Here is a 26,417-nt window from a genome sequence, read left to right on the forward strand (position 1 = left end):
TGGCTCACACCTGTAATCCCAACACTTTGGGAGACCGAGGCATGCGGATCATGAGGTCAGGAGATTGAGACCATCCTGGCTAACGTGGTGAATCCCCGTCTCTACTAAAAATACAAGCAAATAAATAAATAAAATAAAATTAGCCAGGCATGGTGGCGGGCACCTGTAGTCTCAGCTACTTGGGAGGCTGAGGCAGGAGAATGGCGTGAACCCGGGAGGCGGAGCTTGCAGTGAGCCAAGATCGCGCCACTGCACTCCAGCCTGAGCAACAGAGCGGGACTCCGTCTCAAAAAAAAAAAAAAAAGTGGTAAACACAAATCGAAACAGAGAACATGTGTGTTACAGAAGGACCACTTTAAATAAGATTTTCCAAGTGGTCAGAACAGGCCTGCCTGATTTTACAGACTGATTTCTGTTTATCAAAGTTTTCCTGTGTCTATGTTAAAGAATAAATTCCATTAAAAAATCTATATATAATTTGGGGAAAAAAATTAAGAAGTGAACTCACCTACACAAAGAAGAATTCCTGACAAGAGTGGGAGCCTATTTGCATCTGGATTGGGCCCATGCAAATACAAGCTGGCATCTTAACAAGTGCATTTATCTTTGACAACTGACTACAGGACTTGCACAGACTTTGAGTATAAGGATTCATTTTCACAAGCTTAGGAAAGCGTTTTGTTGCTCGTTTGGGATGGACTTGGCTATATAGAGGCACTTCTTTCAGGGAAGACATATTTGGCTTTGAATTTTAAAGGATGGTGAATATTTTGGCAGAGGTAAGGAATGGGACAATTTTAAGGGAAGGAAATATCCAGGATATAGGCCTAATTGTCTCATAGGGCTGTCCAGGTGACCAGTTGTAGTGCTGTGGATTATAAGACTTGGGTCAGACACTGATAAGTGAATAGACTGTGAAGGAAAGGTGTGATAGGTGCATTGATGGGGGGGAAATGCAGGGACCTGGAGGACACTTCCTGGCGACTGGGAGGTGGTGGTGGGGAGATAGTCAAGGATACCTTCTTGGAGGAAGTGATGTACAAATTTTGACCTGAGAAATGAGGGGGAGTTATACAGAAACAAAGGAGGAAAGAGAGGGAAGGCAGAGTATGTGCAAAGGTCAGTTGCAGGAGCGAGCAGGTAGAGGAACTGGGAGAATGTCAGTGGAAGAAATTGAATACCTTTTACTATTATGCTGTAGGGTAGGTGTCTGAGGGTTGTGTAAGTAGCACTGTCTAGTACCTGGGTAGATAGATCAGGAAACCAGTAAAGAGGTCTAAACTGGACATGGAGATTCAGAAGTCAGCAGCACACAGAGGATAACTGGAGCCATGGGAATGGAGCCAAAACCCAGGCAGAAGGTGGAAGTGACCTCAGAAAGGGAAGATCCAGAGCAGTCTGTTGCCTGGGGGATGAGGAGGTGGAGATGGAGTAGATGTGGAACATTCTTTTAAGAAGTTTGGCTGTGAAAGTGGAAGGAAAAGGGCTGTAGCTAGACGGGGGAATCTGGGTTCAAGGGAATTTTTTTTTTAAGATGAGGAAGAATTTGGAGCATATTTAAATGCTAAAGAGAAAGAGCTGGGGAAGTGGGGTTGGCTGGAGATTAAAGGAGAGGGACGGTTGAGAGGCATGAAGGTCCAGAGGAAGGGGTCCAGAGCATAAGGGGGCACAAGGGTAGTAGATCAGGGGCCCCTCTTGGAGTTCAGCCCACGGGTGGAGGAGGAGCTGGGTGAATGTGGGCAAGAGTGTGAGTCCATGGGCAGAGGTTGAGGGGAGTCTCATTGAATGGGTTCTGTTTCTTGTGAAGTCTGCAGCCAATCTATCTGCTCAAAGTCAGGGAGGGTTTGGTGGGCTGGAGGTTTTCCTGTAGGAGGTTTGAAGTAGCCACTGTGGATGGAAGGAAAAGAGCAGTCTCAGGAAACAGAGTGGTCACTGTGCAGAGGGCTTTGTCTTCTCCCTGATTATAGCTAGGGCCAGCCGCAGACCCTAGAATAGTATTGAATCAGTAACTTTGTTCATAATGATAACTAACTTCCCAGTAGCTTAAATCTTGATTATAGTTGGTCAAGTTGATTTTGAGAATTAAAAGAAAAACAACTTCCAAAAGTACTTTTTATTTTAAAATTTGTGTTATTAATAGTCATTTAAAACATTTTGTTAAAAAGTGTACTTCTTCAAATGAAGACATATGAATTCTCTTGTTGGTTGTTTGGTTTTAGACGCTCATGGTGGCTTGGATCCGAGCAAACCTCTGTGTGTACATTTCTCGAGAGCTCTGGGATGACTTTCTTGGTGTGCTGTCCTCCCTCACGGAATGGGAAGAACTTATAAACGAGTGGGCCAACATTATGGACTCCTTGACAGCAGTGCTTGCAAGAACCGTTTATGGAGTTGAGATGACAAACCTACCTCTGGATAAATTAAGTGAACAAAAGGAAAAGAAGCAACGAGGCAAAGGTATTTCCACTCTTCCAGGTTAACACCAGATGTCTAGGTCGGGGGACGAGTGTGTATTTGTATGACTAAGCAATTAATGCATGAAATTTTATAATGAGCTGAACCAACTACACAGTGTCTTCTTAATAGTGGCATTAATTAGTGTCTCATGTCATTCTGTTCCCTTAATGAGATGGTGAATTTCTGAGGAGGCTATGCAAAAAGGAAGATGCAAGGAAGGTAGTAGTAATAGTAGTGATAACTAACAGTAATAATAATGGCTATTACATTGTACATATTATCTCTTTTTGCCTTCATAATAACCTAGTGAACTGTAGATACTTGTATAATCCCCATATCACAGACAAATAAACTGAAGTACAGAGACTTTGCAGAGATGTCCAATTCTTTGGCTTCCCCAGGCCACGTTGGAAGAATTGTGTTGGAGCACACTTAAAATACACTAAAACTAACGATAGCTTATGAGCTAAAACAAACAAACAAAAAATAGCAAAAAAAAAAAAAAATTCTCATAATGCTTTAAGAAAGTTTACGAATTTGTGTTGGACTGCACTCAAAGCCATTCTTGGCTGCATGTGGCCCATGGGTTGGGCCACGGGTTGGTGAAGGTTGCCTTGCAGTGATTGACTCATCCGAGCCCACATAGTTAAGAAGTGTTTAGAAATCAAAGCTGGATAAATACAACTCAAGATGTCATACAATTAAGACACATTCTACAACCTCTCTAGGAAACATGGAGAAATTCTGAATGCTTCAGGTGGGAGCTATTTCGGCTTTGTTATATTTCTGGGTAAAAATTGTTTTGGGACTGAGAACCTCAAATGAAAGTGATGTTTTCAAGGTAGAAAACATCAGTGGTAGCTTCTGTTAGGAATGACAATTTGGCATCTGTTTGTCTTAATTACCATTCTTAAGGATGTGGCATGGTCCTTAGATTAATTCACTTGTACTACACCATACTCTGTAAAGATTTGAGGCCGGGCGCAGTGGCTCAAGCCTGTAATCCCAGCACTTTGGGAGGCCGAGACGGGCGGATCACAAGGTCAGGAGATCGAGACCATCCTGGCTAACACGGTGCAACCCCGTCTCTACTAAAAAATACAAAAAACTAGCCGGGCGAGGTGGCGGGCGCCTGTAGTCCCAGCTACTCGGAAGGCTGAGGCAGGAGAATGGCGTGAACCCGGGAGGCGGAGCTTGCAGTGAGCTGAGATCCGGCCACTGCACTCCAGCCTGGGCAACAGAACGAGACTCCATCTCAAAAAAAAAAAAAAAAGATTTGAGGCAGCTCATAAAAAGGCATATAGTACAGTAGATCAAATATAAAATAGGGTCAAAATGAGTGGGGTTGCAGGGAACTGCAGTTGTGACTAAAATGCCAAAATACATGCCTTAGAGTCTCGTGGACTTGCTGGGGAGATGGAAAAGTCAAACATTGGATTTGACTTTGGTCTTTGCAGGGTTACATCAAATCAGGAATCACAGAGCACATACGGTAAAAACAATTCAATCACTTAGGTGATGCTTAGCTTTTATTAGGGAGACTTGGGAGGAATTTTTCCTTCAAAGCCCCATAAAGGGTACACATTGCTCATTGTGTAGACTACCCCTTTAATAATACCAGCCTTATTATAGATTGTATCAGTGTGCTTTTGCCATGTGACAAATCACCCCAAAACTTATGGCTTAAAATAACAACCACTTATTTATCTTGATTTGATGAGTTGGCAATTTGGGTTGGACTCAGCCAGTCAGTTCTTCTGCTGGTCTTTGCTTCTGTGTTTGCAGTCAGCCAGGCTGTGAAGTAGTCAGCTAGGCAGCTCTACTTTTAGGGGTTGGCTGGCTGTAAATGGGGGCAATGAGGTGTGACTGGGCCACGTGTTTCAGCAGCCAGAGGCTAACTCAGGCTTGTTCACCAAGTGGCTTAGAGTTTCAGGAGCAGCAAGAGGGCAAGCTCAAATTTTCAAGTGCATTTCAAGTCTCTGCTTGTTCAGTTTTGCTACCAAAGTAAGTCACATGATGAAGCCTAATGTAAGTATGGGAGAGAACAACAGAGGATGTGGATACAGGGAGGTGTGAACCAGTTACAGTGGCTAGTAAACCGTATACATGTGTAATAAATGTGATGGATTCTTATAATGTCTTCACTGAAATCTGAGAATGGCTTGCCAAAGCACTAATTAATAAAAGCAAGTTAGTAAGAAGCCAAGATAAAGTAGTTGAAGTACATGGCAATCCAGTGGAACAGTTTAATCCCAATGTAGATTTAGACTGTCTAATGCAATGATTTTCTAACATTTTTTAACAGATCCGTTTTTCTCCCCAGTTGAAGGTATACATAACCCCTTTCTAAAGAAATAGACTGGAGATTTGGGATTGAAGTAGGAGCAGGGAGCCAAGATCCTGGGTCCTTGGCCTCCATTTAGTCCTCTCTAACAGCTCTGAGGACCTCTGTGTAAACCCAGGGCCTGAGAGGACCCAGATACTTCCAACTAGGAACTTGGCTCCCTAAGACAGTGGTTCTCAGCCCAGAAGAGAACTTACCTGGCTAAGAATACCTTTCAGGCTAGAGAAGGAGAGCTGAAATAGGAGATAAGGACCTACCTTCAATTGTTGTAATCCATGCACGAGTGCACATGTTTGTGCATGCACGCGCACACGCACACACACACACGCACACCTGCCATTCTGCAAGATTCTCTTCCTACCCACAGATTCATCTGAAGAGATAGACTTGTCTTGGGAAGGCAAACAACTTCAAAAACACTGTTTTCAAAATGTACTGAACAAATTATTAAATTAATGACCATGACTAATATTTCTGATTTATGTTGCTTTATTCTAAAAAGGATTTAAATATTTATTGTAGAAACACTTGCCTTCTAAGGGCTAGACTACTAGAAACAAAAAACACAGGCAGAGGAAACTGGGTGTGGAAACATGCCACAGGTGGCAGCCACTGGCCACATCATACCTGTGCAGAAATCTCTAAGTCTGCCATTCTCTTTCCTCCTCTATTTATTTTGGTCCATAGTCTCTCATTGAAATAATTAACCAGAACAATATGAGAAAAAAGAAAAGTTGAATCTCAGACTACAATGTTTTATTGTTTTGGACCTTTGCTAAAATAGGATTTTGTATTATTTATAGATTTTCATTATGCTGCCCATTTAACTGAATCCACTTTGGAGTTTATAGGCATGGATTGCCCTGGGGATTTATGGAGGGGTTGGTGTCTACAGGATGCAGTACTATTCATACATCAGGATCTCTGAGGTTTTGGCTTATAAGTAGTGGTTTTTGGAGTGTCCTGGGAACAGTAGTATGACTTCATTTGATATTGTTCTTGTATTGAGAAAGGTTTATTAATACATTCTTTTGTATACTGGAGTGAGTACTATGAAGATAGGATAATATTCATAAGACTGTTTTATATTCTTGAAAATATTTTGGCAATAAGAATTCTTAAATTAGTGACATATGAACAACTTCCTAAATTGCAGTGTAAGGAAGTGGTACTTAATTTGTGACAAGAAAACCTGCTGATTATATATAGTTTTATGTACACCATTTGCTGAGCAACACAAGCTGCGAAATGAATAATAATGAATTCAGCCTTTAGATTATTTTTCTTTTCCTTTATCAGGCTGTGTTCTAGATCCTCAGAAAGGAACCACTGTGGGGAGATCCTTTTCTCTCAGCTGGCGGAGTCATCCAGATGTGACCGAACCGATGCGATTTAGGAGTGCCACCACATCTGGAGCACCGGGAGTGGAAAAGGCGAGAAATATTGTTCGTCAAAAAGCAACTGGTAAACATTTATTTAAATGCTTCTCAAAAATCTAGTTGTTATCTAAAATGAATTTATAGGCATAAAGTGTGTTAAAAATTCTACTCAAAATTTAGATATTAGACCTTATATTAAATGAAATGTCTCTACATCTTTTTAGCTTTCTGCTGTGGTTACTTTTCAAATCACAGTTTTCAGTTACTTATTTCTAAATCCTCCGTTGTGAAAAAGAACTTGAGATGTTAATGTTGAGTGAGATATTTGTACGAAAGAGAGAAAATAGAGGTTTTGTTTGAACCTTGAAGAAAATAGATTGTTAATAAATACACCAGTAGTTGCATTATTGTCAGTGTTAAACCATGTTAATCTTTAGAGTGTGGCAACCTGTTTCAGCAAAGAAAAGGAGAATTATACACTTCAGTTTTCAGGACTGGATAGACATTTCCATTTTTTGCTCCTTTGGAAAATTGAGCCTTTTCATGTCTGTGTGTGTTATCTTTGGAGCCTATTTCCGTTAGCAACTTGACCAACAACCCCCAGTTAATTGGACTACTTTGCTACATTTTACTCTTTTTTTCTTTTTTTGTTTTTTGAGACAGATTCTTGCTCCAGGCTGGAGTGTAGTGGTGCAATCTCAGCTCACTGTAACTTCTGTTTTCTGGGTTCCAGCAATTCTCCTGCCTCAGCCTCCTGAGTAGCTGAGATTACAGGCGCCCCACCACGCCCAGCAAATTTTTGTATTTTTAATAGAAACAGGGTTTCACCATGTTCGTCAGGCTGTTCTCAAACTCCTGACCTCGTGATCCGCCCTCCTCGGCCTCCCAAAATGCTGGGATTACAGGCGTGAGCCACTGTGCCCAGCCTACATTTTACTCTTAAAACAAAAAGTGAACTCTTTAAAAAGAAGCTTGTATGTGGCATTTAATAAAAATAAACAAAGCCACCTCCTCCCCAGTGACTTTGAGCCTGTAACTTAGGTTTAAGACAATTGTAACTGATAATTTAGCGTGTTGACTTCAGAAAGTCGCAAGATCCTCTGGCCATAAAGCAAAGATTCATTAAGGCTCAACATATTCTATAGTGCTTAGTAAAGGCTTAATACAGATAGTTTAGAATCCTGTTGGAGTTTTTATGAAAATATATTCCACCTAACTGTAACTGTCCCATACTTTTTTGCTGTAGCATTTGCTGGAAATTATCACCTTATTTACATGCACGGCCTCTTCTGCTTCTTCCTTCTTTCCGTCATTCTCTCCCCTGAGGAGAGACCCAATTCATTGTTAGCAGGCAACTTTTGAGGATGCTCATTCACTGATTTCCTTTCTCATTCCAATTCCTAAAAACTATTTGCTTTTATCATTGGATTCTTTGTTTTTTTTTTTTTTTTTTTTTGAGTCGGAGTCTCATGCTGTCGCTCAGGCTGAAGCGCGGTGGTGCGATCTCAGCTCACTGCAACCTCCACCTCCCAGGTTCAAGCGGTTCTCCTGCCTCAGCCTCCTGAGTAGCTGGTACTACAGGTGCGCACCACCATGCTCAGCTAATTTTTGTATTTTTAGTAGAGAAGGGGTTTCACCATGTCGGTCAGGCTGGTCTCAAACTCCTGACCTCAGGTGATTCACCTGCCTCGGCCTTCCAAAGTGTTGGGATTACAGGTGTGAGCCACCGCACCCAGCCTACTGGGAATTCGAATAGGCAAAGGGTAGGAGAAAGGGCAGTAGGGTAAAAAGTTTGTTTCAGTTTTTACAAATGTGTCACTGTCATTTGTAGTTCCCTTTCATTAATGTTAACTGATGTCATACAAAAATAGTAAAGCAGCAAGTAAATCTTTGTATTTTTGTTTTAGAATAAAACTGATTTTACAGATTGTGGTTTTACATATATGAAGCACGTTTTCCTCCTGTGTTCATTCAATTCCTCCAATGTTTATTTGACTAGCAGTATATAGAAAACATAAGAATACCGTAAAGTAGACACTAAAGATGTATGGATTTAATAAACATGAAATGTGACATAAAAGGATGGGTTTCATGGAGATTTTACCTTTTTCTCAAATATCAAATCTTTTAATGTTCAACTTGACTTTTATGTGTTCTTGAGCTTTTTGGTTATTTAATTTACTAAATGATTTGCTTTTGAATACAGTCAGCTTTCAGCAAATCAACTTCTGAATGAAGGCCAGATATTCCCTCTCTCACCATGGTCTTTTTGTATTTGTCCTTTAGGAAAGGAAAACTGATTATAATGTCTGTCCAAGCAAATAACCTGAATGTGAATCTGATACACAGCAGAAAGAAGGAAAGGCTAAACATATAAAGCATTTCAAAATAAAATTATTTGTGGATTGCCCATTGTCCTATGTCATGAGAATGACTGACTGAAAGTTGGCTGTATTTAGAGACTACAATTAAATACTATACTTTGTACTGACTTCCTTTAAAGTTTAAAATGACCTCCTTTAAATGTTTAAAGAGAGCCCAGAAAAGTAATGATAATAAATTGAAAGGTCCTATTGTTCTTCTGACATAATTATTACTTTATCTCTCCTGGAAGCTAAGCGAAGCCAGTCTATCAGCAACTGTGTCCACCTTTCTGAGGCTTTGCCTGCCACTAAAAGCGTCCCGCTCCTCCTTCACACCGTGAGCGCTCTCTTACCTGGTCTCTCTTACTCTTCTTGCTCTCACAGGCTGTCAGGTACTGTAACACTGTCTCATGTGTCCATCACTGTTCCCGGGCTTCTCCCGCTTGCCTCTGGGACTTGCTTCCTTTGTTAATATCCCCACATGACACATGTGCCTGACCATTACACTAGTGTTAAATTGCAGTGAATACTAGTAATTACTTTTGTGTAGTTAAGATGCTTAGTGGCAATTAGATAGTTAAGAAAAATTTCTGTAACTTTGGTCTTGGCAATAACAATTAAAGAGGATAGAAGGGTTTTTAAGTCCATAGCTATTTAATAGGGGGAAATGTGATGCCTGCCTTAGTGTGTCTTCTATACAGTGCCCATAGAAAGTAAGGGGATTTTCATAAAAGTTTTGAGCATGCCAGTATTAGAATGCTTGCTATGCCTTCCAAAAAATGAAAAACTAAAAAATGTATGTAGGCGGGGATCTACTTGGAGTTAATAAATCATATATGTGAAGTAATAACCAGTTATGTAGATTCATACTGACTATTGAAATTTGAGTGAAAAAGGACCAGTGCCAAAAAGCAGTAATTTCCAAAACAAAGAAACGTTGTTCTTGTACTTCAGCCAATTAAAATTGAATTTAGCCATGTGTGATTTACACACAGTACCTTTTTTATTATGACATCATAGCACCAAAAGTCATTTTTGGCCTAGTTACTTCAACAGAAGAATTTACCTTTCTCTATATTGAATAATTAGGTCTATGTCTATTTATTTTTCAGTGATTCTAGGATGAACTGAGTCTTCTTCCTTAAAAGAGAAAGATCTTTTCATGATCTTTTTTGTTTTCAGAAATCTGGCATTGTAGATTAGTATTTTTTGTTGTTGTTGTTTTTGATTTTTTTGAGACAGAATCTCTCTCTGTCACCCAGGCTGGAGTACAGTGGCGCGATCTCAGCTCACTGCAACCTCTGCCTCCCGGGTTCAAGCAGTTCTCCTGCCTCAGCCTCCCGAATAGCTGGGACTACAGGTGTGTGCCACCGCACCTGGCTAATTTTTGTGTTTTTAGTAGGGATGAGGTTTCACCATGTTGGCCAGGCAGGTCTTGAACTCCTGACCTCGTGAGCCACCTGCCTCAGCCTCCTAAAGATTAGTGTTTTTTTGTTTTTTGTTTTTTTTTTAACATTGGAGATAACCTAATTGTGGCCTTCTGTAATACTAAATTATGTCATACTGTGTTTTAGCAAAGCAAAATGAAAGCTTAAGCTCTCTGATGGCCATGTAAATACCATATTACTTTATAGAATTTAGGGGAAGAAGTTTTACCAAGAGTGAGGACTATAATGTTTCTTAGAAAACTCTTTTTCTCCAGTAACTATTAAAGGAGAAAAACAGTAAGAATGGTACATGGGAAAATGGTCACTAGTCAATTAAATTACTGTTGAGTTTTAACTGCCCGATTATTTGGTTTTGAAGAAAAAGCTATTGTTTAGAGATGATTAATAAAGTATTTAAAATGATTGTACCCCCTGTTTGGCTAATATACATCCCAAATGAACTTTTTCATGTTAATAAGTTTTCTCATGTCACAGTCCATTTTTTTCTATATTTTGTTTCTCTTAAGTTTTTCCCTAGTTTGTCCAGAACATGTTCCCACAAGAAATCTCTTCCAATTAGTGATTTAATTTTGGAAGCTTTTGTTCTCATTCAATATTACATTTTATTTTACTAAGACTCTTGGTTCCTGTGTGTGTGTGTGTGTATATATATATACAGTTCCAAATGAAGTTAAATGTGATTTAGAGCAGTGGTTCTCATTTGGGGACAACTTCAACAATGCCGGGAGACATTTTTTTTTTTTTTTTTTTTTTTTTTTTTTTTTTTTTTTTTTTTTCACCTTAGATATTTTTATTTTTTTTTTTTTTTATTTTTTTTTTTTTTATTATACTTTAAGTTCTAGGGTACATGTGCATAACGTGCAGGTTTGTTACATATGTATACTTATGCCATGTTGGTGTGCTGCACCCATCAACTCGTCAGCACCCATCAATTCATCATTTATATCATGTATAACTCCCCAATGCAATCCCTCCCTCCTCCCCCCTCCCCATGATAGACCCCAGTGTGTGATGTTCCCCTTCCCGAGTCCAAGTGATCTCATTGTTCAGTTCCCACCTATGAGTGAGAACATGCGGTGTTTGGTTTTCTCTTCTTGTGATAGTTTGCTAAGAATGATGGTTTCCAGCTGCATCCATGTCCCTACAAAGGACGCAAACTCATCCTTTTTTATGGCTGCATAGTATTCCATGGTGTATATGTGCCACATTTTCTTAATCCAGTCTGTCACAGATGGACATTTGGGTTGATTCCAAGTCTTTGCTATTGTGAATAGTGCCGCAATAAACATACGTGTGCATGTGTCTTTGTAGTAGACTAATTTATAATCCTTTGGGTATATACCCAGTAGTGGGATGGCTGGGTCATATGGTACATCTAGTTCTAGATCCTTGAGGAATTGCCATACTGTTTTCCATAATGGTTGAACTAGTTTACAATCCCACCAACAGTGTAAAAGTGTTCCTATTTCTCCACATCCTCTCCAACACCTGTTGTTTCCTGACTTCTTAATGATTGCCATTCTAACTGGTGTGAGATGGTATCTCATTGTGGTTTTGATTTGCATTTCTCTGATGGCCAGTGATGATGAGCATTTTTTCATGTGTCTGTTGGCTGTATGAATATCTTCTTTTGAGAAATGTCTGTTCATATCCTTTCCCCACTTTTTGATGGGGTTGTTTGTTTTTTTCTCGTATATTTGTTTGAGTTCTTTGTAGATTCTGGATATTAGCCCTTTGTCAGATGAGTAGGTTGCAAAAATTTTCTCCCATTCTGTAGGTTGCCTGTTCACTCTGATGGTAGTTTCTTTTGCTGTGCAAAAGCTCTTTAGTTTAATTAGATCCCATTTGTCAATTTTGGCTTTTGCTGCCGTTGCTTTTGGTGTTTTAGACATGAAGTCCTTGCCCATGCCTATGTCCTGAATGGTACTACCTAGATTTTCTTCTAGGGTTTTTATGGTATTAGGTCTAACATTTAAGTCTCTAATCCATCTTGAATTAATCTTCGTATAAGGGGTAAGGAAAGGATCCAGTTTCAGCTTTCTACTTATGGCTAGCCAATTTTCCCAGCACCATTTATTAAATAGGGAATCCTTTCCCCATTTCTTGTTTCTCTCAGGTTTGTCAAAGATCAGATGGCTGTAGATGTGCGGTATTATTTCTGAGGACTCTGTTCTGTTCCATTGGTCTATATCTCTGTTTTGGTACCAGTACCATGCTGTTTTGGTTACTGTAGCCTTGTAGTATAGTTTGAAGTCAGGTAGCGTGACGCCTCCAGCTTTGTCCTTTTGACTGAGGATTGTCTTGGCAATGCGGGCTCTTTTTTGGTTCCATATGAACTTTAAAGCAGTTTTTTCCAATTCTGTGAAGAAAGTCATTGGTAGCTTGATGGGGATGGCATTGAATCTATAAATAACCTTGGGGAGTATGGCCATTTTCACGATATTGATTCTTCCTATCCATGAGCATGGTATGTTCTTCCATTTGTTTGTGTCCTCTTTGATTTCACTGAGCAGTGGTTTGTAGTTCTCCTTGAAGAGGTCCTTTACATCCCTTGTAAGCTGGATTCCTAGGTATTTTATTCTCTTTGAGGCAATTGTGAATGGAAGTTCATTCCTGATTTGGCTCTCTGCTTGTCTGTTGCTGGTGTATAAGAATGCTTGTGATTTTTGCACATTAATTTTGTATCCTGAGACTTTGCTGAAGTTGCTGATCAGCTTAAGGAGATTTTGGGCTGAGACGATGGGGTTTTCTAAATATACAATCATGTCATCTGCAAACAGGGACAATTTGACTTCTTCTTTTCCTAACTGGATACCCTTGATTTCTTTCTCTTGCCTGATTGCCCTAGCCAGAACTTCCAACACTATGTTGAATAGGAGTGGTGAGAGAGGGCATCCCTGTCTTGTGCCAGTTTTCAAAGGGAATTTTTCCAGTTTTTGCCCATTCAGTATGATATTAGCTGTGGGTTTGTCATAAATAGCTCTTATTATTTTGAGGTACGTTCCATCAATACCGAATTTATTGAGCGTTTTTAGCATGAAGGGCTGTTGAATTTTGTCAAAAGCCTTTTCTGCATCTATTGAGACAATCATGTGGTTCTTGTCTTTGGTTCTGTTTATATGCTGGATTACGTTTATTGATTTGCGAATGTTGAACCAGCCTTGCATCCCAGGGATGAAGCCCACTTGATCATGGTGGATAAGCTTTTTGATGTGCTGCTGAATCCGGTTCGCCAGTATTTTATTGAGGATTTTTGCATCAATGTTCATCAGGGATATTGGTCTAAAATTCTCTTTTTTTGTTGTGTCTCTGCCAGGCTTTGGTATGAGGATGATGTTGGCCTCATAAAATGAGTTAGGGAGGATTCCCTCTTTTTCTATTGATTGGAATAGTTTCAGAAGGAATGGTACCAGCTCCTCCTTGTACCTCTGGTAGAATTCAGCTGTGAATCCATCTGGTCCTGGACTTTTTTTGGTGGGTAGGCTATTAATTGTTGCCTCAATTTCAGAGCCTGCTATTGGTCTATTAAGGGATTCAACTTCTTCCTGGTTTAGCCTTGGGAGAGTGTAAGTGTCCAGGAAATTATCCATTTCTTCTAGATTTTCTAGTTGATTTGCGTAGAGGCGTTTATAGTATTCTCTGATGGTAGTTTGTATTTCTGTGGGGTCAGTGGTGATATCCCCTTTATCATTTTTTATTGCATCTATTTGATTCCTCTCTCTTTTTTTCTTTATTAGCCTTGCTAGCGGTCTGTCAATTTTGTTGATCTTTTCAAAAAACCAACTCCTGGATTCATTGATTTTTTGGAGGGTTTTTTGTGTCTCTATCTCCTTCAGTTCTGCTCTGATCTTAGTTATTTCTTGCCTTCTGCTAGCTTTTGAATGTGATTGCTCTTGCCTCTCTAGTTCTTTTAATTGTGATGTTAGAGTGTCAATTTTAGATCTTTCCTGCTTTCTCTTGTGGGCATTTAGTGCTATAAATTTCCCTCTACACACTGCTTTAAATGTGTCCCAGAGATTCTGGTATGTTGTATCTTTGTTCTCATTGGTTTCAAAGAACATCTTTATTTCCGCTTTCATTTCGTTATGTACCCAGTAGTCATTCAGGAGCAGGTTGTTCAGTTTCCATGTAGTTGAGCGGTTTTGATTGAGTTTCTTAGTCCTGAGTTCTAGTTTGATTGCACTGTGGTCTGAGAGACAGTTTGTTATAATTTCTGTTCTTTTACATTTGCTGAGGAGTACTTTACTTCCAATTATGTGGTCAATTTTGGAATAAGTGCGATGTGGTGCTGAGAAGAATGTATATTCTGTTGATTTGGGGTGGAGAGTTCTATAGATGTCTATTAGGTCCGCTTGGTGCAGAGATGAGTTCAATTCCTGGATATCCTTGTTAACTTTCTGTCTCGTTGATCTGTCTAATGTTGACAGCGGAGTGTTGAAGTCTCCCATTATTATTGTATGGGAGTCTAAGTCTCTTTGTAAGTCTCTAAGGACTTGCTTTATGAATCTGGGTGCTCCTGTATTGGGTGCATATATATTTAGGAGAGTTAGCTCTTCCTGTTGAATTGATCCCTTTACCATTATGTAATGGCCTTCTTTGTCTCTTTTGATCTTTGATGGTTTAAAGTCTGTTTTATCAGAGACTAGGATTGCAACCCCTGCTTTTTTTTGTTCTCCATTTGCTTGGTAGATCTTCCTCCATCCCTTTATTTTGAGCCTATGTATGTCTCTGCATGTGAGATGGGTCTCCTGAATACAGCAGACTGATGGGTCTTGACTCTTTATCCAGTTTGCCAGTCTGTGTCTTTTAATTGGAGCATTTAGTCCATTAACATTTAAGGTTAATATTGTTATGTGTGAACTTGATCCTGCCATTATGATATTAACTGGTTATTTTGCTCGTTAGTTGATGCAGTTTCTTCCTAGCCTCGATGGTCTTTACATTTTGCCAAGTTTTTGCGATGGCTGGTACCGGTTGTTCCTTTCCATGTTTAGGGCTTCCTTCAGGGTCTCTTGTAAGGCAGGCCTGGTGGTGACAAAATCTCTAAGCATTTGCTTATCTGTAAAGGATTTTATTTCTCCTTCACTTATGAAACTTAGTTTGGCTGGATATGAAATTCTGGGTTTAAAATTCTTTTCTTTAAGAACGTTGAATATTGGCCCCCACTCTCTTCTGGCTTGTAGAGTTTCTGCCGAGAGATCTGCTGTTAGTCTGATGGGCTTCCCTTTGTGGGTGACCCGACCTTTCTCTCTGGCTGCCCTTAAGATTTTTTCCTTCATTTCAACTTTGGTGAATCTGGCAATTATGTGTCTTGGAGTTGCTCTTCTGGAGGAGTATCTTTGTGGCGTTCTCTGTATTTCCTGAATTTGAATGTTGGCCTGCCCTACTAGGTTGGGGAAGTTCTCCTGGATGATATCCTGAAGAGTGTTTTCCAACTTGGTTCCATTTTCCCCCTCACTTTCAGGCACCCCAATCAGACGTAGATTTGGTCTTTTTACGTAATCCCATACTTCTTGCAGGCTTTGCTCATTTCTTTTTCTTCTTTTTTCTTTTGGTTTCTCTTCTCGCTTCATTTCATTCATTTGATCTTCAATCGCTGATACTCTTTCTTCCAGTTGATCGAGTCGGTTACTGAAGCTTGTGCATTTGTCACGTATTTCTCGTGTCATGGTTTTCATCTCTGTCATTTCGTTTATGATCTTCTCTGCATTAATGAGTCTAGCTGTCAGTTCTTCCACTCTTTTTTCAAGATTTTTAGTTTCTTTGCGCTGGGTACGTAATTCCTCCTTTAGCTCTGATAAGTTTGATGGACTGAAGCCTTCTTCTCTCCTCTCGTCCAAGTCATTCTCTGACCAGCTTTGATCCGTTGCTGGTGATGGGCTGCGCTCCTTTGCAGGGGGAGATGCGCTCTTATTTTTTGAATTTCCAGCTTTTCTGCCCTGCTTCTTCCCCATCTTTGTGGTTTTATCTGTCTCTGGTCTTTGATGGTGGTGACGAACTGATGGGGTTTTGGTATAGGTGTCCTTCCTGTTTGATAGTTTTCCTTCTGACAGTCAGAAGGACTCTCTGTTGGTCTGTTGGAGATTGCTTAAGGTCCACTCCAGACCCTGTTTGCCTGGGTATCAGCAGCAGAGGTTGCCGAAGATAGAATATTGCTGAACAGCGAGTGTACCTGTCTGATTCTTCCTTTGGAAGTGTCCTCTCAGGGGTGTACTCCACCCTGTGAGGTGTGGGGTGTCAGACTGCCCCTAGTGGGGGATTTCTCCCAGCTAGGCTACTCAGGGGTCAGGGACACACCTGAGCAGGCAGTCTGTCCGTTCTCAGATCTCAACCTCCGCGTTGGGAGATCCGCGGCTCTCCCCAAAGCTGTCAGACAGAGTCGTTCGCGTCTGCACCGGCTCCCGCTACTTCCCCTGTTGGTCTTCAGCTGTGCGCTGTCCCCAGAGGTGGAGACTACAGAGACAGGCAGGCTTCCTTGAGCTGCTGTGAGCTCCACCCAGTTCGAGCTTCCCAGCGGCTTTGTTTACCTACTTAAGCCTCAGCAATGGCGGGCGCCCCTCCCCCAGCCTCGCTGCTGCCTTGCGGATAGATCGCGGCAGACTGCTGTGTTAGCAGTGAGGGAGGCTTCGTGGGCGTGGGACCCTCCCGGCCAGGTGTGGGATATATTCTCCTGGAATGCCTGTATGCTTACAGCGCAGTATTGGGGTGGGAGTTACCCGATTTTCCAGGTGTTGTGTGTCTCAGTTCCCCTGGCTAGGAAAACGGATCCCCTTCCCCCTTGCGCTTCCAGGTGAGGCGATGCCTCGCCCTGCTTCAGCTCTCGCTGGTCAGGCTGCAGCAGCTGACCAGCACCGATTGTCCGGCACTCCCTAGTGAGATGACCCCAGTACCTCAGTTGAAAATGCAGAAATCACCGGTCTTCTGTGTCGCTCGCGCTGGGAGTTGGAGACTGGAGTTGTTCCTATTCGGCCATCTTGCTCCGCCCCCTCCGGGAGACATTTTTAATTGTCACATGTGGGACAGTGCTAGTGGCAGCTTGTGGGTGGAAGTCAGGGATGCTGCTGAATAGCTTGCAATGCACAGGACAGCTCCCAAATGAAGAATTGTCTGGTCCAAAATACCAGCACTGCCAAGGCTGAGAAATCCTAAGTTAAAGTGAAATCAAGTGGCCTGGACTTGGTCTAAGTTTTCCTGCCTTTGCCATCTTTGTTCTTGATTTTGTAGCACAAAGGGTAAAAGAACTTCAGAGTACAGTGACTTTGAGAACAACCTGCCATTCTCTTTTTCACCTGACAACTATGATAGTGAGCTTCTTAGCCTGATGCCATTCGTTCTTTACTACTTAAAATGATGCCATTGTCCTTTATGACTGTCCTATCCAGAGACTGACCCAAGGGCAGATTGTATATTCTCCGCTGGTTGGCACTTTAGAGTATTGAATTTGCCCTCCAATTTAAATCCTAGTGTGTAGGCATATCCCACCAACCTACTGCTAGATAATGTAACACTTAATTTTACTTTCTGGCCACAAGTTCTTTACCCTATCAATGATTGCTAATTTTGTTTACATTTAAGTTAACTTTTTTTGTTTTTGTTTCTAATCTATGTGACTAGTCAATCCACCAAAATTGTTTTAATAATATAAGCAATAGACAATTACTTACTTTTAGCTAAGATTGTATCTTTTTCTGATCTTTTTGGGACTGTATTTGGCAGCGGCAGCAGAATTTTGGGTGGGTTGTTTGTATTCTGGGAGGAAGAAGTGATGTTTGTATTTTGGAGTCACAACCACCTGTTTCCATTAACATGAATAGCTACATAAAGAAACACAGTTGGGGAGGTAGGACTGGCACTTTTTGTGATTCCCCCCCCCCCCCCCCCCCCCCCCCCCCGGTGAGAACAGTTCTTTCCAGCTGTTCTGTAATTTTTTTTTTTTTTTTTTTTTTTTTTTTTTTGAGATGGAGTCTTGCTCTATACCTCAGGCTGGAGTGCAGTGGTGCGATGTTGGCCCACTGCAACCTCCACCTCCTGGGTCCTGGTTCAAGCATTTCTCCTGCTTCAGCCTCCCAAGTAGCTGGGATTATGGGCACGCCATGCACAGCTAACTTTTTGTATTTTTAATAGAGATAGGGTTTCACCATGTTGACCAGGCTGGTCTTGAACTCCTAACCTCATGATCTGCCCGCCTCGGCCTCCCAAAGTGCTGGGATTACAGACGTGAGCCACCACGTTCTGTCTGTTCTACAATTTTAACTGCTTTTTAGGTTGAAACGTTTATCAATCTGTAGCACTTAACAGGCCATACAGATGGTAGATGTTATTTTTCTTCAAGGAATATTGTAATAGTTGTAATGAGAGTACTGTAATGAGAGTAATGTAATCAACAATCTCCCCTTATTCTAATAAAACATATTGGAATGGTATGGCGAACCTTGCCTCGCTCCTTCGGCATCTGGTTTGTGTGCTTCTAGGAAGTGCTTTGTTATCAGGACCTGGTCTGATTTACCCATGGGAAGTTTGATCTTGTGGGAAACCTCAAGATGCTGAGTTGATATGCATTTCCTGTGCTTTTTATAGGATCAGATTGGTATCATTCATGGTGTTTTCAAAATTAGGAAATTATATTTATTTTGCTTATGCAACCTTGTACAAGGGATAAATGGAACTCAGAATTTTGGTTCTTGAAGAATGAGCCTCACTGCACTTACTAAATGCAAGACTGATTAATGAAGCCTTAAAAAGTGAGTGAAATTGCTATGAAAACATAGTCAGAGATCTGGAAAAAAATAGAAGTTACTGAAGAGCTTACACACTTAATTTAATTTGATCACACTGCCTTTCTCAGTGGAAAAAAACTGAAATTTAGTAATCCTTATTTGATCGTTTTCAGGTGATTTGCATGGAGCTTTAGAAAGTGATAGTTTAGGCTGGGCGCAGTGGCTCACGCCTGTAATCCCAACACTTTGGGAGGCCCAGGCAGGCGGATCATGAGGTCAGGAGATTGAGACCATCTTGGCTAACATGGTGAAACCCCATCTCTACTAAAAATACAAAAAATTAGCCGGGCATGTGCCTGTAGTCCCAGCTACTCGGGAGGCTGAGGCAGGAGAATGCCATGAACTCAGGAGACGGAGCTTGCAGTGAGCCGAGATCATGCCACTGCACTCCAGCCTGGGCGACAGAGCGAAACTCCATCTCAAAAAAGAAAAGAAATAGTTTAGTAATGGTATTGTGTAACTTACACTGTCAAGAGATGAGAAAGTTAGTGCTTTTAAAATCTGGGCAGTTGGGACTAGCTAGGCTTTAGAGAGAGTACCTTATTTGGTGAATCTAAGAACTTAGCTCTTTGAAGTGATTTAAACAAATTGTGTGACATTCAAAAATAGATCTAGGATTTATTATGTAATTTTAATGTAACTGATATAATTCTTTCTCTATTTTAAGTATCAGATAATCCTGTCTTTTGGTATTTGCATATCACTGTTAAAATGATTTTCATTCGTTATGAAAGAGCAACTGCTAACAGCTGACCCCATAGAATGAGAGCAGCTTTAACATAAATTGCTCTTTCTTAAATAAAATGCCAGCAGAGGGAGCCCAAGAACTATTTAAAAAGGAAAAATCGTATAAAGAAAATGTTTCTGTCATTCATGTGTTCATTTATATAAAACATGTATTTAATATAAAGTATGAGAAAATCCCAATAAATATACCATTACAAATCAGGAAATTGGGTTTAAATTGTGAGATAAGGAGAATTGAAAATTCTCTTTTTACACCGTCTCAATTGATAGTCAACTACAGGAGTAGCTCAGGGCACCTACAACACAACAGCACACTTAAGCATCATGGCTCTCCCCTTCCTTCCCACTCAATCAGGAGTGCTCCCGCCCTGCCACTGACTGCTATTCCTAAAGGCTTGGACTTTCTCCATCTGATAAGTCCCTCCTGACAGTTTTATAAAAACAAAGCCTTAAAAGCTGCACTAGGCCAGCCTGTTGGGAAGGCAGACCAGCTGGTGGTGGCAGGCTCTTCGTCCGTCTGCTGTGTTGAGGACCAGTGGGGACACTCTAATTTGGAAGCAATGGTGCTGTGGCTATATTTCATCCCACCAGATGGCAATGTTCTTTATCTTTAGGCAGATGCTGCCAGTGTTGGCTCAGCCCTTATTTGCTCCTGCTCATAGCCCAGAAACCAACATCTATCCATTTTTGGCATCAGGCTTCAGAGACTAACTCTTCCCACTATCCATAAAAAATGGCATTTGCCAATTATATTTTAGAAAGTTAGGAAGCTCTTGGGCTCCCCCTACTGATACTGGATTAACCAGTAGATTCATTAACAAATATAAACTCTTCCCAGAAGATTTCAACATCTTGCATAATTAGAATAAACAATTAGAGAAGACAGCCGGAAGGGCTGCCCCTATGGTGTTATTTGGCTTCTGTTGCTGAAGACTGAAGGGACTAGAAATAGATCTGTGAGAAGGACATAGTCTATACTTTGGGATGTGTAGGTAGATTAAAAATTTGCACATACGCTTTGTGTTTCTCTATAGAAAAATGAACAGTACTTGGCTGTTCAAAAGAAGAGGAAGGCAAAGACAACCTGGGAAACATGAGGCTTTAACGTATCTGTCTTTTCTTGCTACGTTGGCCTATCTTTGCTTGTACTCCAGACACAGTTTCCCACCAGCATCTCAAGTTAGACTATGGGCTGGGCACCATGGCCTATGCCTGTAATCCCAGCACTTTGGAAGGCTGAGGTGGGTAGACTGCTTGAGACCAGCCTAGGCAACATGGCAAAACCCCGTCTCTGAAAAGACAAAAATTTTTTGGGTATAGTGGCATGCACCTGAACTCCCAGGTATTCAGGAGGGTGAGGTGTGAGGATCAGTTGAGCCAGGGGAGGTCCAGTGTGCAGTGAGCTGTGATCACACCACTGCACTCCAGCCTGGCAACAGAGCAAGGCACTGTCTTAAAAAAAAAGTAAATTGATAAATTTTTGTAAGTGAAGGATCACACAAATTTCATAGTTTGGAGGTCTTGTAACCATGTCAGCATACTATAAAATGCATTTTCACTTGGATAGACACAATAAAGCAGAAACCCTTTGTTGAAATTGTCTGTATTAAATTTAGAATCTTCCTACATACTTCTTGCGTAAGGTGAGCCATCAGTTTGCCTTATGACTTAGATTAAAGGATTATACAGAGGGTGGCCAATTGGCAGTGAGTTTCCATTTCAGGTGACAAACCAGGTGACCCAGCCAGTTAAGATAATACAGGATGAGTTTTGATCATCCTCTTCTTAGTAGTAGTAATGAGCAGATGAAAAATTTTGGAAAATACTTTATTCTAGTTATGTGGATGTAAAGTTTTATGACTACATCAGTGAGTGTGGAATCTAGTGAGAAACAGAGCTATGGGGCTTACATGCAGGGCCAGGGAGCAAGTCCTGTAGGGGATATTCCCAGGGCAGCACGGCAAGGAGGGATGAGGGAGCAGTTGTGACTTTATTATAGGGGAGTGAACAGCAGGAAGAAGAGAGTAGTAGCAGGTTCCAACTGGGTTAGTACTACTGGAGACTAAAGTGAGCTAGAGTACTTTGCAGGTGGATCAGTATGTCCTATGAGATCAAGGAAAGCCCATATTCACCCTGACTAGCATGTTTGACAACTCTCTAACAAGAGAGGGCTTTGTTGGGTTTTAAGAGGAGTGGCACAGCCAGATCTTTATTTTAGAGGGACCATGGAGAGGATAAATATGAAGGTGGTAAGAAGAGGGGGACAGTCATTAGTGATTAGTTAGCAGGCTGTTACAACAACCTATGTAAAAGGTGGTGCAACCCTGAAGCTGTGACTCTAGACAGAGAGGATGGGGTGATAATTCCAGTGCCTTGGGTGGTCTTTAGAGATTAAAGTGTACTGTGCAGTTTAGAAATGAGCTGGGGGGAACTCATTCTCTAGGGGAAACTCATTCTCTAGGGGAATATAGCTTGTAATAATACTGAGATTATCCTGTGGTCCCTACCCAGCTATGGTTTTCTATTTTATGTCTCTTATATATTGTTTTTCTACAAATACCTGTGGATCATTCTGTACTTTAGAGAATAATTCAACATTGCATTTGATGAAATAAGCCATTATATCACTATAGCATTTTATTTTGGACAGTTGGGCACTTACCTATTAAAAAGGAATAATGCAGTAGAAATTCCCACGTTTCCTTTCATCTTCCTTTAGGGTGTGTGTGTGTATGTGTGTATGTGTGTGTGGTTTTTTGTTCTTCTCAAATGTACATTATTCATTCTGTGCATCTCCTAGATCTCTCTTTCCTTGGCATGCCTGGCCCTGAAATTCCAAATCACTTTTACAGTTCTTAACTTATTATTGTGGCTTTTTTCCTTTACTTTGATTGAAAAATAGAAGACTTTATAGAACTTAAGTGGAAAATGTATTCTTGGAGTAGAATATTAGGGGTTAGTAAGTGTAGGAAACTTGATGGTATAAATGCAGATTATCTGACTATAAATTATTTGTGAAAAGCATTTGAAACTTTATTTTTTAAATCGGTTGTTTTAAGTGGTGAATGTGTTTTTTAAAATCTTGAACTGTAACCTTGCATGTTTTGTGTTAATGCTCACAGAAGTGGAGGAGTGTCAACAGTCAGAAAATGCATCTGCAGCCGGATCTGTCTATCTCACGGTGGGACAGCAGCAGCAGGTCCTTCGGAGCAGTAGCACCTCCGACATCCCTGAGCCGCTGTGCTCAGATTCTTCTCAGGGTACGTGGTGTATTCAGTAATTAATACAGAACTATAAATTCTGGCAGAGGAATAAAAGCTGCATATAGTATTGCTTTGTACGTGTATTCTAAATATATTTATTTCAAGGGAATTACCTTTTTAATTTGGAAGGATGTGATTTATGTCAATGAAATATTTGCACTATTTAAACATGTTTATCTAAATTATTTGTATGTGTCTGTGTGTAGATGTATACCCACTTTTTTAAAGGTTGGCATGTTTGAGGACTAGACAGGAGTCCAAGTGGCTGGAGTAGAAGGAAGACAGAGACTGTTACAACATGAAGTCAAGTTAGGGCATCAAATTAGGTATTATAGAAGGCAGGGAGGCAGGATGGGGGCAGGGACGTAGGGAAAGGGCTGTGAGAAGAGCTGTTAAAGTTGAAAATGAGAATGGAAAGCTGACCAGACTTGCGAAAAAGTTTATTAGCAGCTTACCGACTCTGCTGAGGTTGAAAATAATAACTTTTAATAGCATTAATCTACACAGTTTCACCAACAACTTGCAGCAGCAACAGGGTGTGGAAAGCAAGGAGACAGATGGTTTGACCTGTAAACAGTGGATAATAGATTTGTCAGTGAAAGAGTGTGCTTAAAGTGTGTCTAGTGGACATAGTTACTCTGTTTTGGTGTCATGAATTAATTAAGAAATCAACCCTACGCATCAACAAGTTATCTCATATCTTTTAATGTCAAGGTCATGCTAGTCTCATCAGATGAGTAGAGAATTATTCTCTCTTAGAAATCCTCTGGAAATAAGAAAATACAGAAAAAGCTTCAGAAAATGTATTATCTGAAAGATTTTTGAAAGGTTTTGTATAAGACTGTTATTTTTTTTCATACATATTTGGTAGAAACTACCAGTTGCCTGGATTTTTCTTGTAGGAATGTTTTAAATTATCATTTAAATTTTAAGAAAATTTCAATTATGGAGGAGGAATAAGTTCAAGAGGTCTGTTGTACAATATGGTGACTATAATTTGTAACAGTGTATTGTATTCTTGAAAATTGCTGAGTAGTTTTAGTGTTCTCACCACAAAAAAATATGTGATACATGTTAATTAGCTTAATTTAGCCATTGCACAGTGTATACACACATTTCAAAACAACATGTTATACACATTACATTAATACAACTTTTATATGTCAAGTTAAATTTTAAAAGTTAAAATAGTTACAGGACGATTTAGATTTTCCTTTTCTTGTTTTGACTTTGATAAATTATGTTTTTCTAGAAACTTATTCATTTTTTTTTCAAATTTATTGGTCCCAGATTATTCATAAAATCCTCTTATGATCAGCTTTAGTGTTTTCAGGCTTTGTGGTGATATCCCCTTTTTTATTACTGAAACTGGTTATTTGTGCTCTCGTCAATCTTTATTCTCAAGCTTACTGCTTGAGACACCTTACTGCTCTCTTCTTCCTGTTGGTTCACCTGGCCAACACAGGCCCCTTTCCCTGAGATACCTTCCCCAAGACCCCAGGAAGGGTTTCGTTGCCCTTCCCTGTGCAAACATAAATGCACTAAGTGAACCTGTTGGCCACAGTGAACAGTAATCAATCCACTCTCTTCATAGCTCTCTGTGGGCCAGAGACCAGGTCTAAAGTGTGGGCTTGACCCATAGGCTGCTGTTTTGCCAGGTCCATAACTCCTGTTTTTACATATCTTAGAATGTTTAAATTTAATAGTTACCTATATATATAATCATTTTCCAGTTTTATTATCTGAAACATTCCTTCTACCTATTTCCGCTACCCCCTGCCCCACCATTTCTAGGTCAAAAGGCAGAAAACACACAGAATTTGAGTTCTTCAGAGCCTCAGCCTATTCAAGAGAATAAAGGACATGTGAAGAGAGAACATGAAGGAATAACGGTAAGATATTTTCAAACCATTTCAGTTTGTCATTAAAGATAAACATTAATTAGTGCTCAGTAAGTAAATTTATTGGTGGCAGTGATAATTAAAATATTTTTTCTGTTTAGACAGTTTATAGGCCCAAATGATGTTGAGATCTTTTAAGATTTTGCTTGCTTTCTATGTAAAATTACAGTCACATTACAAAAATAGGAAAAAAATTAACATGAAAATGGAGTTCAACACCTGGTCTGTGTATGGCACTATATATTTTTAAGCCTTTGCCTGCTAAACCTGCGTTTCAGATTCCCCATTCCTGATATCAGTTTAGGTAGCCTCCACCTGACATGAGTTACTAGAATCAGTGAGTATTCACAAAGATGTTAGGTTTCTTTAAAAAAATAAAATAAAATAAAATGGCATTTATATGAATATGTATCAAGTATAAAGAAGAAAATTAAAACATAAGCCCATAACTCATTCATGTAGCTAACCCCTATTCATTTTTTTTTAATGTAGCATATATTCTTTGAAAACTCAAACATCACAGAAAGATACACAATAAAAAAGGGAGGGCCTCTCCTTGCTGCCCTCCCACTGGACAATAACCCATGTTAAGTTTCTTTTTTCTTTATTTTTAAAAAGGGCATGTACCAGTTTACATCTGTATATTCTGTTTTCAACAATGAAAGAAATACCCAGAAACCCATCATCAGCTTCAGATCATTTTGGCTTCTACGCTCCTTTCTTGTTCCTTCTCTCTGCTGTCTCCCCTCAGACAGCGGCCTTATCTTGGCTTTGTGTTCATCATCCCCTTGCCTTGCTCTATAGTTTTGCTGTATAAGTATGTATCTCTAAACAGGATATTCTTTAGTTTTCCTTACTTTTGATTTTTTTAATAAAGTATTGTTGCTTTGTTTACTCAGTTACATATTTTTAAGATTTATTCACGTTGTGCCATGTAGCAATAGTTCATCAAGTTTTCTGTGATGTGGTATTCCACTATAAGTAGACCACAATTTATTTTTTCATTCTCTTGTTGGTTGACATTTAGATTGTTTCCAGCTTTTTGTTTTTGTGAAAACTGTAGCCACGTACATTCTTGTATGTGTTTCAGTATCTGCATGTTTAATGTTTTCTCTATGATGACTATCTAGGAACAGAATTAATGAATTATAGAATAAAAGAATGTTCTTCTTTACAAGATAACCCCTGTTCTCTAAAGTGATTGCATCACTTATATTTTTGCCAGCATTGTGTAGAGCTCCCATTGATCTGCATTCTTGCCAACACGTTCTATTATCAGATGTTTTCATTTTTATTGGTCAACTGGGTGAAAATAAGATGTCTTATTTTGTATTTCTTAGACTACTAATAAGGTTAAAAATCTTCCTATGTGTTTATTGGCCATTTTTGTTTCGTCTGTGAAATGCCTGCTGATGTCTTCGGTTGTTTTTCTATTGTTTTTTTCTCTTTATTTATATTTACTAGTTCTTTGTACAGTCTGAGTACTGATCCTATTTTGTTTATGTTGTAGCAAATATCTTCTTCCAATATATGGTTTATATTTTTACTTTCTCTATGGTATCTTTTGATGAACAGAAGTTCTTCATTTTGATATTCTCTATTATCATTTTTATTGTTGGGGTCTTACGGAATTTTTTAAAAGTCTCAACTAGACAGGAATAAAAATATTACCTTATATTTATAAATGTGTCAGGTTTGCTCTACAAATTTAAGTCTTTTATCCGTTTGGAATTGATTC

General features: G+C 39.8%; 1 protein-coding gene across 9 annotated transcripts in view; it reads left to right on the forward strand.

The window, feature by feature from the left end:
* The window catches only part of RALGAPA2 (Ral GTPase activating protein catalytic alpha subunit 2), a 329,915-nt gene that overhangs the window by 99,828 nt on the left and 203,670 nt on the right, over positions 1-26,417 (forward strand). For all 9 annotated transcript variants that reach the window (XR_004052562.1, XM_030914155.1, XM_030914151.1 and 6 more), the window contains 4 exons: positions 2,220-2,457; positions 6,101-6,265; positions 22,638-22,775; positions 24,573-24,670. Coding sequence is in view for 8 of the 9 variants with exons in the window: in XM_030914155.1 (XP_030770015.1) it covers positions 2,220-2,457; positions 6,101-6,265; positions 22,638-22,775; positions 24,573-24,670 (639 nt within the window). In the remaining variant the exon portion in view is untranslated. The remainder of the gene's footprint in view (positions 1-2,219; positions 2,458-6,100; positions 6,266-22,637; positions 22,776-24,572; positions 24,671-26,417) is intronic.

Source organism: Rhinopithecus roxellana, chromosome 13, assembly GCF_007565055.1.
Source record: "Rhinopithecus roxellana isolate Shanxi Qingling chromosome 13, ASM756505v1, whole genome shotgun sequence".
In the NCBI taxonomy this organism is placed as follows: domain Eukaryota; kingdom Metazoa; phylum Chordata; class Mammalia; order Primates; family Cercopithecidae; genus Rhinopithecus; species Rhinopithecus roxellana.